General features: G+C 53.7%; 1 protein-coding gene across 1 annotated transcript in view; it reads left to right on the top strand.

Annotated features, from left to right (window-relative positions):
• Positions 1-1,257: 1,257 nt before the first annotated feature.
• CDH22 (cadherin 22) overlaps positions 1,258-15,113 on the top strand; it is a gene marked incomplete at its 5' end in the record, with an annotated part of 55,875 nt that continues 42,019 nt past the window's right edge. Inside the window, 2 exons of the mRNA XM_082007061.1 lie at positions 1,258-1,482; positions 6,324-6,618. Coding sequence (XP_081863187.1) covers positions 1,258-1,482; positions 6,324-6,618 — 520 coding nt within the window. The remainder of the gene's footprint in view (positions 1,483-6,323; positions 6,619-15,113) is intronic.

The following is a 15,113-nucleotide window of genomic DNA, read 5'->3' on the forward strand; positions in this document are numbered from 1 at the left end:
TAGCCCACGGCTGCAGAAGTCAGATGCAGGGAAGTCTAGCAGCAGTGGTTGGACAGCCAGTACCTTCCACTGTGCTGGTATCCCCCAGTGTGAGCCTTGTCTGCGCACGCAGGACTGTGTGATTTGGCCATGTGCAGAGGCAGTAGCAGCTGTGCAGTGCCGGGGGTGCTGCCTGCACAAGTCCTAGCAGCGAGGGCAGCGGTGACCCCCTGCTAGCATCAGACCTCACTCCCCTCGACAACCAGGGCAGCGTGGTGAGGAGGCACCCTCAACAGTGGGCTCCTAGGTCTTGGAGTCCCTGCTGGAGCAAATGTCCATCGTGAAGAGAGCTCTGCAGCTTGCTGCCCTCCCTTCTGGGATACCTGCTCTAGCGAGACCTGCAGGGCTGGGCTCTGCTGAGGGGCACCTGGGGCAGGGCAGGGTGGGAGATACTGACTGAGGCTGCAGGGGCAGCATGGGGCGAGGCGGGGGGGGTGTGCATGGGGCCCCACTCTCACACCAGCACTGACACCTTGGCCTTTTCTAGACTCCTGGGGATGCTGCCAGCTGCCCTGTACCTCCCTGCGTGAGCCAGCAGAGGATGGAAGTGACCGGCATCAGCTGGGCAAAGGACCCTTCACCAGATGCTGGGATGTCACCCCCCTGAAGATGGGAGTTACAAACGGGCTTGTGAAGCACGTGTAGCTCAGGTGTCTGCGCTGCCGGACCCCTCGTGCAATAGTGCGGGGCCACCGCAGGACAGGCAGACATTGGCCACAGCAGCTCATTCTGTTAACTCCTCTGTGAAGCCCTACGTGGAAAACTTCTTGTTGCTTCCTGTGAATGAGAGTCGTGGGTGTCTGTGCCCTGCATGCTGCTGTGGAGCACCCTGCCCACTGGTGGGGTGGGCAGCAGGCAGCTTCCCAGTGAGACCAGCAGCAGCTGAACACGGAGCCGTGCAGCTCTGTCCCTGGGGACAAATACCAGCTGCCAGACTCTTCTCTGGAGACCCAGAAGCAGCCTGCAAGGCACCAGCACTGACTGCTCCCATGCTAGCAGTGGGCAGTCCAGGATACCTATTGTCACAGGTGTGACTCCAGCCTGCTGGGAAGGAGTGCTTCAGCTGCAGGACATGGCACGCAACCCAAACAGGGTTGGGGATGCACTGCGTTGACTGATGAGCCCCATGCTGCTAGTTTGGACTTTCCTTCTCCTCTTCCCTAAAGGATGCTAGTTGCCTGTCCAAAAACTACTGCTCATGCAGCCTCCTAGAGTGCAATGGCAAAGGGTCTGCAGGGCTTCTTGTGGACCATGCTGCTGCTGTTCTGCACCATCCAGGAGCTGGGGGCCTGGGCCATGCACACTGCGATGGAGGGCCCTGGCCTAGGGCAGCCGGGGGACCCTGCCTTGCTGGCCAGCGGGCGAGTGAAGCGTGGCTGGGTCTGGAATCAATTCTTTGTGGTGGAGGAGTACACAGGCACGGAGCCACTGTATGTGGGGAAGGTAAGATAACCCAATGTCTCCATGGGGCTGACCAAGCCGGTGGCAGAGCAGGGCATGCTGGCAGCATGGTTGAGCCTGGTGGGGCAGAGGGCCTGCATGAAGGTTGCTCACAGGCCTGGGACCTGGTTAGAGAAGTACTCTATGGACTGGGATGGCAGGAGCCTGGTCCCTGATGGGAGTGGTGAGGTTAATGTGTTCCCAGAGACTCTAGGGCCAGAGCACACCAAAATTCACATTTGTGTTCTTCCAGTTGGGTGCTGCGTTCCCATGGTGTTTGGAGTGCGTGCAAGAAGGGGTGCAGCTCTGGGTGTTGTGGGGGGAGTGGGGAAGGCTCAGCCCTGTCTCTGTGGGAGGACCTGCTGGGCTGGAGCAGATGTGCAGACCGGGCTGGGCTGACAGGGTGGGCATCTGCTCATGCTGGTCCCTGCCATGTCTTGGGAGCTGAAGTGCTACTGTAGCTGCAAGGGCCTTCCTGCCCCAGCAGTTGCTGCCATAGGTGCAATCCTGACTTCCTGAAGATGGTCATTGACTGGTCCTGCAGCCCCTTCAGCATGGGGATAACGTGCTGGGTTTTGTTTCATGGCCCCTCCCTGTGGCTCCCTTCTGGTCCTGGAAGGACTGTGCTCTGATGGACTCTCAGGCTGCAGCGCCTGTTTCCCAGCTAATTATTTCTGCAGACTGGGGCTGGCAGAGGAGATGCCCCACTGTAGTTGTGGCGCAGAAATCCTGTTTGTTTGTGGCCAGAGCAAGGCTGTTGCGGGATTTATGTATCTGAGGCTGGCCTGCGCAGCGTGGTGTGGTGTGCTTGGTGTGGGTGTGCAGGGCTTGGAGGGACCCTGAGGGCCAGCACTGGTGATAGAGCTTTCCTGGGGCTTGCCAGGAGCTACGCCCATCAGGCCTGTACTGCAGGCGCTCCTGGGGGTGGGCTGGGAGCTGTGCTGCGTTACTACACTGCTCCCAGGGCCCGACCCACGCTGGGCTTTGCACAGGCAGTGACACCAGTGAACTTCCAGGGAGAGGCACTGGGAGGCTTGGGGCTTGTTGTAACCAGTGTGTCCTGCTCCGCTGTGAGAAGGTGCGATAGCGGTCACTGGAGCACGCTGGTCCCCGTCTGCTGGAAAAGCCCTGATGTCTTTCCGGCTGTCTCCCTTCTCTGCAAGGAGGTGGCTATTCATGCTGTCCTGGCTCTTGCCGTTGCTTGTGTGCCCCATGGAGAGGAGTGCTGGCGAAGCTGGAGCTGCTGGCAGATAACAGTGCCTTGCAGGGCGGGACTGGGTCTGTCCTTGGGAGCTTGCTGCTTCCCTGCTGTGTGACCTCCTGGGGTGTGGGGAGGCTAGACGTGGACCTCTGCTTTCTCCCCTCCTCATGTCCGGAGGCTGAAGGAGCATTTCGCCTTGGGGTTGCTGGGCTTTGTCCTTTTCTGAGAGCAGTGGCAAAGCTGCCCAGTGGCTCCCATGTGTCGGAAGGATGTGTTATTTGTATACCGATGAAGGCAGTGCTAGCTGTTGGGACCAGTCAGAGGAGCGTGCTGCAAGCCAGCTAGAGCTACTCCTGCAGGGGTATGGGCACTCTCCAAAGGAAAATGCCCAAGAGCTCATGCAGCAGGCTGTCTGATGGCCTCAGCTGTCTGGTTATGAGTTTGGAGGAGGCTTGAAAATGGGCTTCTTGGCTAGGGGCCAGCTGGGATTTCCGTGGTGATTTGTGTCCATTTTGGCAGACACTTGAAAGCCGCACTCCTCCACCACGACGCTCGATGCAGTTACAGCTAATTCACAGCTCCCCTGGGAAGCGACTGGAAGCATCAGGCCCTGTCAAACTCCAGAGGTAGCCTAGCAACCGCCTCATCTCCAAAATGAACCCAGGAACCCACAACTAACCCATTTTACAGCCCCTTTCCACATCATTCACCGCATCACCCACCCCGCTCAGAATAAAAAGCCAGCCTGTGCTGGAAACCATTTCCGGTGAATATTGCTCCCGAGGGCTGAAAGCAATCTGGGGCCAGGCTTTACCCTGGGGCTGAGAGAAGCTGAGGTGCCTGCCTGGGGTGGCCAGGGCTGGGGTGGTCCTTGGCTTCCCAGGGCAGTGTGCCAGCCCTCCTGGCACAGCCTGTGGGTCTGGGAGCCTTCCTGCATGGGGGACCCACAGCTCCCTGTGGTGTAGCTGGAGCTTGCCCTCTGTGGATGCCTCTTGCACACCTACATGTGCTTTTTGAACGGCCAATACCATTTCCATAAAATCTGGGTTCTCTAGCTAATCCTTCTTCTGAACTGTAATTTCCCCTGAGGCTGCTGTCAGTTTGATGTGGATTTCTTTGGGTTTTTTAAATAGAATTATGGGGTCAGCACTAGTTACAAACTTCTGCATGTGGACAGATCTATTTTAGATAGAGAAGAGGATTAAAGGGAAAAAAGCAGATTTAATTAAGTTGCTAATATTTAAAGAAAATTGATGAACTCAGGCTTTATTAGTTGGAGCAAACAGAGTGTGTCTTTATTATGGGCTATTTTTTATTTGATTTTCTTTCTTTTTCAAACCCAGCATATTTTTTTTATTTGTGTATCTGTGCTTTCTGTTTAAGTGCTTTTAATAAGGAATGTGCACCTCTGTTCGCATTTAATTTTGATTTAATTATTAGTAAGTAACGGCTCTGTAAGATTCCTGGTTGTAGCCTTTTAGGTCAAGGAAACTATTGTCCTATTTAACAGACTGAACAGAGTAGCCTATTGTCTACCTTCCAGACGGCCCTGGCTGCTGTGGCTGCTCCTGTCCTTGGCCGGAGGAGCTGAGCCGCCGGCAGGGGATCTCCCGCTCCTGGAGGGCAGCGCTGTGGGCTGGAAGGAGCTCGGGGGACAGCGCGGTGGGGCCCTGGGGCCCGCACGGGTCTGCGCTGTGCCAGGGCTGCCCGATCTCGCTCGCCTCCCGAGCTTGTGTGGGAGCACGACACTCGCCGAGCGTGTCTGCTGTAATGGCGAGGCCGGGCAGGAGAGAGCATCCCTGGGCTGTGGCCTGGGCCTGTGGCATCCCCCCTCAGACGTCTGTAGTCTGTTATCCAGCCTTCCCCCATTAGTTGTTGTTTAGTCAAGCAGCACAGATTTAGGTCTTTTAATCTTCCCTTGTAAATCAATCTCTACAGCCCCTTGAGCCCAGGCTCCGTTTTTCTTCCTAGTGTTCCAGTTTGCAGGCATGCTGGTGTCCACTCCGAGCGGTCAGCACTCAGCAAGTACGTAAAGAGGATGGGCTGACAGCTCGGTGTGGCTCTGCAAAGAGGTGCTGGGTGGTTTGTCTGGCCTAGTTATTAGTCACGAGCCTGGTGTTCAGCAGAAAAATGCAGGTTTCTGTTACATGCGCTGCACAGAGCAGGTACCTGCCCCAGCAGGTCTGTGGCCAAGCTGCCAGTGGCCCCAGAGTACTGCCGGGCTCACAGCCCCATTTGCTAGCTGAGCAAAGGTGGTCTCCTCAGGCAAGCCTTGGGAGATGTTTCAACACGGGCAGTAATATGTGAATGTTGTGCAAGATGCACTGAATTGTCTAACGCATGGGCCCCTCACTCATGAAATAAATATATAAACTGTATCTAAGAAGACAAATATAATGAAGGCATCATAAAAAGAGGCAGCTCTGGTATAAATTCTTGCTGGTAGAGCTGTATGTCTGAAAGGTGGATTATAGAACTGCAGTTTGGAAGATTGAATGGCCCATAAACATTTTCATATTTCATTAGCCAATTAATGGACAGCTTTTTTCTTTTGGGGGGGTGGGGCACACATGACTGCTGATTCTAAGCAAAAATTGTAGGAAGCAAATAGAAGCAGCTGATGAAACCTTTCTAGGGGCCTGTCCCGTTATGGATTGTCCCAATTAATGCCTATGCTGCTCTCTGTCAAGATGCATTCTGCCTGTCCAGTCACTGTTAATAGATTTTTCATAAGTGGCTAAATTGTAAAAACCTCATAACTCAATGTAATGCTACCAATAAAATTATCTCTGGACATCTGGCCTGGATTCCAGTCAGCTCCTGATCCATGGGGAGCTGCTGCTTACTCTTTCTTTTCCTAATTTCAAATGTTGTCTTAATTAGAAAATGAAGCAGGGTTTGGCTACAAAAGCATCTTCCCCAGGGTCTGCTTTTCATCCTGAACATAGGCCTAATTTGCCACACTTTCCTGCAGGCTTTGCTCAGGTGGGGGCTCTGGGTGTGGTGTTGTGTGGGGTTGACCGCTACCTTGCAATGTAAACCTTGCAAACATGCAGCACGTGCGTGAGCTCTCAGGCAGGGAGATTTGTCAGCACAGACTGCCCAGAAAACGGAGGGTGAGTGTGGCCAGAGCAGAGCTGGCAGATGAGGATAAGCAGCTGGCTGTGTAGGTGAGGACAGATGCTGGTGGTGAGCTGCCTTTATACCCTGGTCTGCTGTGCAGCTTGGGAGAGGTGATCCTCCACTGCCAGGGTCCTGGGTCCTTGCCCACAGGAAAGCCTGTTTTTTTTGGAGTGCTGTTGAGTTGTCCTTCCCTTTTCCAGCATCTCCTAATCTCATAGTGGTGGTGTTTGTCCCTTGGTTTGTGGTGTGAGTGGATACTGGCAGGATTTGTGATCTGCTGAGTGTATGGTGGCATAGGCGGGACTGAAATTTCAGTTTATTGAGCCTTCCTCCGTGCACAGGCATCGTTTGGTGGTGGTCTGTGCTGCTGTCCAGTCCGGCAGTAGCAGAGGGAGCAGACAGGCATCACACAGGGACCATGGGCACCTTGCACCAGGGGCTCCACACCCATGCGGCCTCAGCCATGGGGGCACAAGCATGGCCCCAGCCTGCTCCCACCCTCTCCCTCTTTCCCTGGCAGATCCACTCGGACTCAGATGAGGGGGACGGCTCCATCAAGTACACTATCTCCGGGGAGGGCGCAGGGACTATCTTCCTCATCGATGAGATCACAGGTGACATCCATGCCACCGAGCGCCTGGACCGGGAGCAGAAAACCTTCTACACACTGCGGGCTCAGGCCCGTGACCGGCAGACGGACCAGCTGCTGGAGCCTGAGTCAGAGTTCATCATCAAGGTGCAGGACATCAACGACAGCGAGCCACGCTTCCTGGAGGGGCCCTACATCGGCAGTGTGGCTGAGCTGTCCCCCATCGGTAGGTCTCCTGGGTGGGAGGAGGTGGGTTGGGAAACCTGTACCTCTCTTCTGTCAAACCTTGAGCCTATTGTACCCTGCAAAACTGCCTGCAAATCCCAGGGATTCCAGCTGACACCAGAGACAGGGAGCCAAAAAGGAAAAATAAATAAGGTGGCTTAAGGAAAACAAGTGAATAAATCCTCTGAGCTGATTGCCAGCCTGTAGCTGAGCACTCAGTCTCAGCCCTAAGCTGTGCCCTGGAGACAGGTCGTGGCAGTGCCAGCTGCCCGCTGTGCATTTACCCTGGTTTTGCACAGCCCCCTTGCTCCCAAATGCTGGGGGGGCATGGGGGATGGACTGAGCCCTTGCACGCCGAGGGGCTCACGGCTGCCTGTGGTTCAGATTAGCCTGAGTGGTGTTTCTCCCTCTCTTCCTGCCTGTGCCCCAGCCCTTCCTCAGGCCATTCTCTGTGTGCTGCTTTACTTCTCTCCAGGGCCCCGTGCAGCACCGCCGAGCCTCTCTCGCCTGGCTTCTGGCCTTCCTCCTAGGGGTCAGGCATTGTTGGCAGAGATTGGGGAATTCATGTCCCCTGTGACACAAGTGTGGCTTCGCTGCGTTACTGTTAGCCGGCCCATCCCCTTACCACCAGGCATCTTTTAAGTCTATTGGTGATCAGCCTTGCTGGAGTGCTGATGGCCAGACTGGGACGTGTGCCATAAGGCTGCATGAGTCCATCGCCGCAGGGATGGCAGAGGGGAGCAGTGAGCTTTGCTCTCACCTGAGCGTCAGGAGGGCTACAGGGAGGTGATGCATGAGCTGCAGTATTGCTGCCCTTGCTCCCTGTGCTGGCCCAGTGGTGGGTTCCCATGCTGCTGAGCACAGCTTGAGTCCAGGGAGAGTGGCTGGTTTGTGGCACTGCCCAAAATGTCACACTGTTCCCCATCCATGTTGGGCTGCTATCCCCCATTGACTATCCAGAGCATATAGCAGTCTGCGTGCCGGCATGCACTGCAGGCAGGGAGCTATAAATCACTGTTCTCCAAAGGCTGCATCCAGGTAGAAGACAGCCTGCAAAAGACTGACTGACATCAAAGATAAGGCAGGTCCCCAGCACTGTCAGCAAGGGATGCGTCAGCCAGGAGGCAAGTGACAGTGCCAGGAAGGCAGTGAGCTCCCAGAGGGAGAGCACGTGGCAGGGCCAGGGCTGGGGGAGCAGGGCTGAGCCGCACGAGGGACTCAGCAGGGCAGGCAAACGGTCCTGCTGTGCTTGTGCAGGAAGGTCTGGCTGAAGAGGCATCCTGGAAGCGGGGTGCAGGGGGTGGTGTTTGGCTCTGCAGTGCCTCAGGACAGAGCTCTGGCTCTCCATGGTTAATGGACAGCATATTGTGAGACTGCTGTGTGACCTCCAGCAAGTACAGATGTGTGGGAATTGCCCACACTGAAGGAGCTGCTGCTGCCTGGATTTCTGTTGACGGCTGGAGAACAAACTCTCCTCAGGCATGCCAAGCTCTCCTTCCTCTTCCATTTACCTGCACAAATTCTTTTCCAAGTCAGAGTAACCCCTTGAACTACAGCCATGTGCTCCTGGAGGAATGAAAGACAGCGTGTGGGCAGCAAAGCAGGGGGCATCTTGGTCCCAAAGGGAAGAAAGAAATTAAATTAATCTATTTTGCTTGAACAACATTTAAAAAGGAAGGAATTCTCAACTCTGAGTATTAGACAAGGATCCCAGTTCTTTGAAAATCACTAACAATTATGGAGCTGCCTCATCAGACTGACGTGAACAAGACATATCAAAGGAGACAGTTTCTATGCAAAATTGGAGATCAGAGGGAGAAAGAAACATGGTCTCACAACATGAAAGGAGGCAATTCCTGCAAATTAAAATACTCAGAAGTTAAAAGTAAAGAACAGTGCTGTGAATGGCATGGGCTGTGCTTCCAAGCTGCATACTCAGAGAGCCTGTTCTGCTTGCCAGGCTGATGTCTGTCTGCCTGCGACAGCCCTAGAGCTTTCTGTAGCCTGGCGATGCTAGGGAGTGTAAGGGCACCTCTGTAGCAGCCTAGCCCTGGAAGTGGCACAACTAACAGGGCAGAGAGCTTCACACAGCATCTTCAAGTGGTGCTGCCGCATGGTCCCCTGCAGTATGAATGCAGAGCTGGAGGGTACCCACATGCTGCTGCTGCAAGTCCCTGGCTCTGTCCCGGTTCTCCCATGGTTTACCAGTGCTTTGCCCAGGAACAGGTAGCACAAAGGACAGGATGGACATATACTGTAAAAGCATAAACAAGCAAGCCTGAGAAGTAGCTTTCTCCTTAACCCTCTAGGGTTCAGCAGCTGCCATGTTCTTCCACTGTGGCCCTGGTATGGACAGAGGGAGATGGGGCTGGTCATGGACCTGGTGTGTGAAGTTCAGCTCCAGCTGCTGTAGGAAGGGCTGAGGATGCAGGACATGGGATGCTGCCTGGGCCAGGGAGGTAAAGTTCAGGACTTTATGGGCAATACCCTGACAGGCCCTGTTTGTGTGGGAGTGCTCCTTTTGTGGCATCAAGGCCTGGTGCAGCCGTGAACATGGCTTTTTGTGGTTGGTATTGGTAGTCATGATTGCTGTCTCTCAGCTGGACAGATAATAACCCCCTAGACCTGAGGGGTATTTTCATAAGAGTGAATGGGGAGCATGCCTTGCTACCTTCCCGGATGTGCATGGAGGTGATCCTCTGTACTGGCCAATGAGGGGTAGGAAGGCTGGGCACCTTGAGGAGGGCTTGGACTGGCTATTAACACATCAAGATCAAGGTCAAAGCCTGGGGACCTACTGGCAAATATGCCTGGTCTTGGCTCCGTTTGGGTGCAGATGTTTTCCTGGATCACCAGTGTTACTGGTTCAGCTGTGCTCTTTGCTGGGAAGGGACTGGGATGGGGCCACCCCATGGGGCAGGGCTACTCTCCAGCTTGGAGCTTGTTTCCCTCTCTCTGCTGCTCTGACAGCCTTTGCTCTGCAGCCCAGCCTGAAAAGTGACTCCCTTCTTCCTCTCATGTTCCTGCCATCCCAGACCTCACTGGGATTTGTGCTTGAGGCTGCCCAAGTGGGTGGTTTTTCTTCTCGCTCATGGCAGCTGTTGGCTGCAACTCCCCAGTCCCTGCCAAAAGTATAGTCCCAACTCCCAGAGGTGGGTACCTTCCTGGGGCATAAAGAGGAATAAAACAAATAGTCAGATCTGTTCTGTGACAGCAGGAGCAGATCAAAGGACATTATTTGCATAATGGAGTACTAATTGGGAAGGAAAGTAATTTGATTTCCTAGTGTCTAAGCGGGAATAACAAATGAGAGAACTGCACAAACTCTCACAGAGTAGCTGGGAGTGCTTTGCAACACACCTGCCCCTTGCTCTGCACTGGGGCCAGGGCAGCATGTTTTGGTAGTGACAGCTTATGTGCTGCTTGAGACCATAAAACTAAGTCAGGGTGGACTAAAGACCTCTTTGTTCCAGGAGCTTGTCTTGACAGTGGCCAAACTGGATGCTTATGGAGGAGGAACAACAGCACACACAGCATGTGTGATGTTCCTCTTAATACTCTCCCAGCCAGTAACCAGTTTCAGCTTGGATTTCTTCAGCTGTGGGTGGTTTCTGTGGGTTTAGTCAACTTCAGTGTCTTCCATGAACTCATCCAGACTCACTGTAAACCTCTGAAAAGGGAGAGGAAAATGGGTTGCTGTTGCTGTCTGATGGATCAAAATGGCAGATGCAAAATGGTCGGGAAGGTGAGGCTGGAGTCTGGGATTTGTAAGGGCAAGAGGTGGTGCTTGGAGCTAACCCTAGCCCATGGAGCCAGGCTGATCCTGTGCTATGCCCCTGGAGAAGTCAGTGTTTTCTATGTGCAAAGCACAGACCTGAGGCTGGCACTAAGCTCCTGCATTTGGAGAAAGGTCATCCAGAATGGAAGCTGACTGAACGGTTTTACCTGGGCTCCCTTGGCATGGCAGGACCAGCTGCAAGAGCAGGCTTCAGATGACTTCTCTCTAGAAACCTCATCTGGTCTGGGACTGCTGGGGCATCAGGAGAAAGAGCACAGCTGCTGAGGACAGTCTTGCAGACAGCAGGGCACAGAGCCATCAAATGCCACTGTTGGGGTGCTGAGGAGGCAGGTTTGACCTGGTGCTGTGTGAGGCTGGCAGGGAAGGCAGCTGGAGCTGCCGAGGGCTCTCCCTAGAGCTCAGGCTCCCGGGGGAAGCAAGGCCTTGTCCTGCCTCAGGGCCAGCAGCAGCAGCTGCTGGAGGCAATGCACTGGGTCCACCAGGGCAGAGGAAGGCAGGGGCTGGTGGTGCTGCCTGGGTGTGTTTTTGCTAACTCGCGCTCTGCCCAATTCCAGGTCAGGACAGCCAGCTGCTGTGCATGCACGTGGGCTAGGTGAGGAGCAATCTGTCTGCAGGATGGTGCCTGATCTGCAAACCCTTCTGTAGCCCCACTGCTGTCCCGTCACCTCAAGAAGAAACTGTGGGCTGAGAGCTTGCAGGGTGCTCTGGGCTGGCACCTGAGGTGCTCTGTGCTTGCCTTCTGCATGGGTACCCCTGTGCAGATCACACCAAAATGTCTGAGTTGAGCAGAGCCTAGTACCAAAGGAAGAGACCTGCAGCTGCAGAAGAGGGTAGGATGGGACCCAGCCAACTGCCTGGGAACTGCAGGAGCTTCACCTTGTAACAGGAAATGCTAAAATTAGCTGTATTTTGGGCTCCCTTCCTGAGCTCCTTGGGGTTTGCTTAACAGCTGTCTGCCACACACAGGCATAAGCCCAAATCCAGCATGTGCTGTGGCCTGCAAGACAGCTCACTGGTTGCATGGACTGGGTGTTGCAGCCCAGAGCTTGCCTCTGGGCTGTTTGGGGACATGCAGAGCCTGGAGTGAGGGACATGCTAGGAACTGTGCATCCTTTCATCAGAACACCACTCCTCCCTTAGTGCATTTTGCTCTCCTTATTTCTCTGTGTAGCACAAAGTCCAGATTAGAGGTGATTTGGCTGCACAGGCAGAAACTTGGGGTCAAGCCCTGACTAGGACAAAGCTGGCTGAATGCAGAAGTGATTATTGTGAAGAGAAATTGTTTAATCTCCATGCTGGAAGCAGAGAAAAATACTTTAACATGCAGCCAGAACACTTGCAGGCAGTCTGATCTTTTTTTTTTTTCCTTGATAGAAAGCGCTCAAAACACTTGTGTGCATCTGGAAGCTGCTGGGGCAGCAAGTAGCTGGGAGCTGGGGCTTGCCCTGCCTGTTAGTCCTCAGTGAGAACACCCCTTCCCCTTCAGTCCTGTGCTCTTGGTCAAGGTGCAAGCTCTGAGCCCTCTGCCCAGCACACCTGAGCACCTGCTACACCCTCTCTACATCCAGTCTGCATGTGCTAAGCCCCTCAGTGAACCTGTGCCCCCTTAATTCAATGCTTTGGTTTGCTCCCCAAGACCAGCTGGATCGCACCTTTGCAGCGGGAGAGTAAGAGATGGACTCTGACTCGTTAATTTTTATGTAAAATTGTTTGCTTCTTTTGGTTCTGTGGGGTGAGCTGGCCAGGGGAGGAACTGAGGTCTTTATCGTGTTTTACATGTCTAATTATCTCTCTGGATATGAGTTCAGGCTTCCTGGTTATAGGAGGTGGGTTATACAGTACATGATGGATGTTTAGTTACTGCATCTTTTATGGCTTTTATGCCAGAAAACTAAGTCATACATGCTGTACTTGCTGTGGGCAGTGTTATGCTTGGAGAGCAGGGACTGGTATCAGAGCAGGGGTGGGAGCCAGTGTCTAGCCTTGCCTCTGCAGGAAGGAGGGGAACAGGTTAAACTGGAATTCAAGACCTTTGCTCTTCAGATTGAAAGAGAGGGAGGGAAGGGTGGGAAAGAGATAAGTGGGTGTTAAGAGAGGATGCTGGAAAGTTGGACTCCTGGATTCCTGACATCCTATAGGTGACCTTGAGCAGGCTGCATTGCATCTCCACAGACTAGAAGTCAAGGCACAAAGTGGGGTTAGTGTTCCCTGCCTGCCTGTTGTTGCTCATCTGTTAGTGAGATGCTGTGAGAGCAGGTGGGGAAGAGCAGAGCCTTCATCACCTTTAGGATTGCTGGCTTCAGCCTAAGGGCAGTATGCCATGATCCTGCTGCCTCTGAGCTGAAGGTGCCTTGCTGCAATGCTCCTCATGCTGCTTGGTTTCCCCTTGCAGTGGAGTGGTAAGTGCTGGTCCTAAACATGGGGCTCACGCCTGGGACCCAGCAGCCCAGATCTGCTGCCCCACAGTCCTGTTGCGCCAGTGCTTTGGAGCACCCAGCAGCCAGAGGTAGTCCTGTGTGGCCTTCTGTGCTGGCCCTGGAAAACTGAGAGCAGCAACCTGCCTGGCTTGTCCAGGTAATGGTTTAAAATGGAGAAGCAAAACCCAGCTCTAGGTGGGCGTGGATCCTGCCTTACTGTTGGACTCTGGCACTGGTGCAGTTTTGTGACATTCAGATAAATACTGGAACACAAGGAGTGTATCTGTTTGTCTGATAGGAATGGATTAGTAGGTGAATTATGCAATTGAGTGAACGCATCTGAGGCGAAGCAGCATGAAATGCAGAGTCTGATACAAACTTTTAATGGCTAATGCCCCTCTGTAATGATCACTGGGCTGGCACCTGTGGGGTGACAGCACTGAGATGGCTGAGACGGAGGGTTGTGGCGTAGTCCTTGGGGCACCTGCTCTGTCTGCATGCATGCAGTCCTGACACAGGTTATACTTCATGCAGGGCAGGTGCACGTGAATAACTCTGATGGGCTCATGTATGTAGGGGTGAGTTTCAGAACTCTTAACCCTTTGCCTCTGAGGTGCCTAGCCAAGAACAAGTGGTTCTTGGAGTGTAGGATGTTTGTGCAGGTCAACAGGTTCTGCCTGTGGTGATGATGCACCACGGTGCAGGTGCAGGAGTGGGTGCTGCTGTGGACACTGGGCATGGACTCTCAGCTGGTTGCTGCCAGGCTGGGCACAGAAGGAGCCCTACCTATTGCTAGGGGCAGGTGATGCTTTTTGTGATTTTCAGACTTTGGCACCTCCAGCATCCCTAGCAGGGCTTCTCTGCTGCAGCTGGGAGAGGGCTGCTTGGAGGCCCTGGTGCCATGTACTTTCCCTTCTCTGATCCCTTCCTCTCAGCTTTCTGATCAGAAGCTTCCCAAAGGAACATGCCAGGGTGCCAAAGGGGATGTGCAGTGCTGGTGTGGGGGTGATCTGCCTTGGCTCATACCTGGTGAAAGAGTTGTGTGATGGCAGACAGGAGGAGGAGGAGGTGGGGACAGATCCTTTAAAGGAAATGAAGCAATAGTATTTCTTAAGCAGTTGTTTGCAAGGCAAATTATACCACAGTAACACTAGCCTGTAACCTGGACATGCCTGGCAGGATTGCACCATAACTTCACTGGATACAGCAAAGCATAAATAAGTCAACTCGAACTAGCTTGTTGCCAAAGATGGATGAGGGGGATTCTCATGTTATCAGCAGAGTTGCAGCTCTGAGAAGATGGCCAGGGAGAATGAAAAGCAACCATGGTAACTGCTCACTTTCTTAAGTGAACACCCTTTCCAGGAGATCAGAAACGCACATGCTCCCCCCAGTCCAGTTCGTATCCCAGCTGCTTGCAGCAGCATTGCTATCTCTGCTGTCTTGTCTCCTGCCTAAGTCCAGGCTGGGCTGGTGCAGAAGTGCCCTGGCTGCCTGGCTTGCTTGCAAGCTGTGGGCTTGTGGTGTCGTCACAGAGGAAGAGGAAGGCATCAGGGACTGGTGCTCCTCATCCTCCATCTGGATGGTTACAGCTACGTTCTGCCTACTGATGTGGGAACAGAGGCTGCTTTCTGACTTTGTATGTACATCTGGTGTTTGGGAATGTAATGGTCTAGACTCAGATGCTGACAACAGCCTGGGTCTGGGTTATTCATGACATGGGTCTAGCCAAGACCAGCCTGTGAGGTTGTCTTTGCGGCATATGGATGGATGTACTGAGGAACAGAAGGGTTTCTGGGCCAGAGTGTGGTACCTCTGGTCCACAGCTGGTGGCACAGCAGCCCTAAGAGGTGTGTGAGGCAGAGCAGAGCTGCTGGATGCAGCAGTGTGAGCTGTGAAATGCTCTCTCCTGGCCTTTTCAGTTTGGGCTGGTCTTGTGCCCTCGAGTCACCTCTGAAGCAAAAATCTACCTTTTAAGTGCAATCACTGCTGAAGGATCTTGTCAGTTATAAATTACTGGCTTCTCTGCCAGCCTTGTCAGCATTTGGCCCTGACACTACCTTGCAGTAGGGAGCTTCCCAGTTGGTTTGATCTTTCCTATGAGCAGCTCAGGGCTCTTCTCCCCATCCTGCACCTCATCCCACCAGAGAGGTGACTGGTGCCAGTGCTTGACCCTCCAGGGCAGGGATGCTGCAAGTCTGGTGCCAGAGGTGGAACTGGGTAGCCTGTCCTCATAGGTCTTCAGTCATACCATCTTCTTTCTCAGAGGTGTCTGTAGGT

This window comes from Phaethon aethereus, assembly GCF_964289735.1.
Source record: "Phaethon aethereus genome assembly, chromosome: 16".
Classification (NCBI taxonomy): domain Eukaryota; kingdom Metazoa; phylum Chordata; class Aves; order Phaethontiformes; family Phaethontidae; genus Phaethon; species Phaethon aethereus.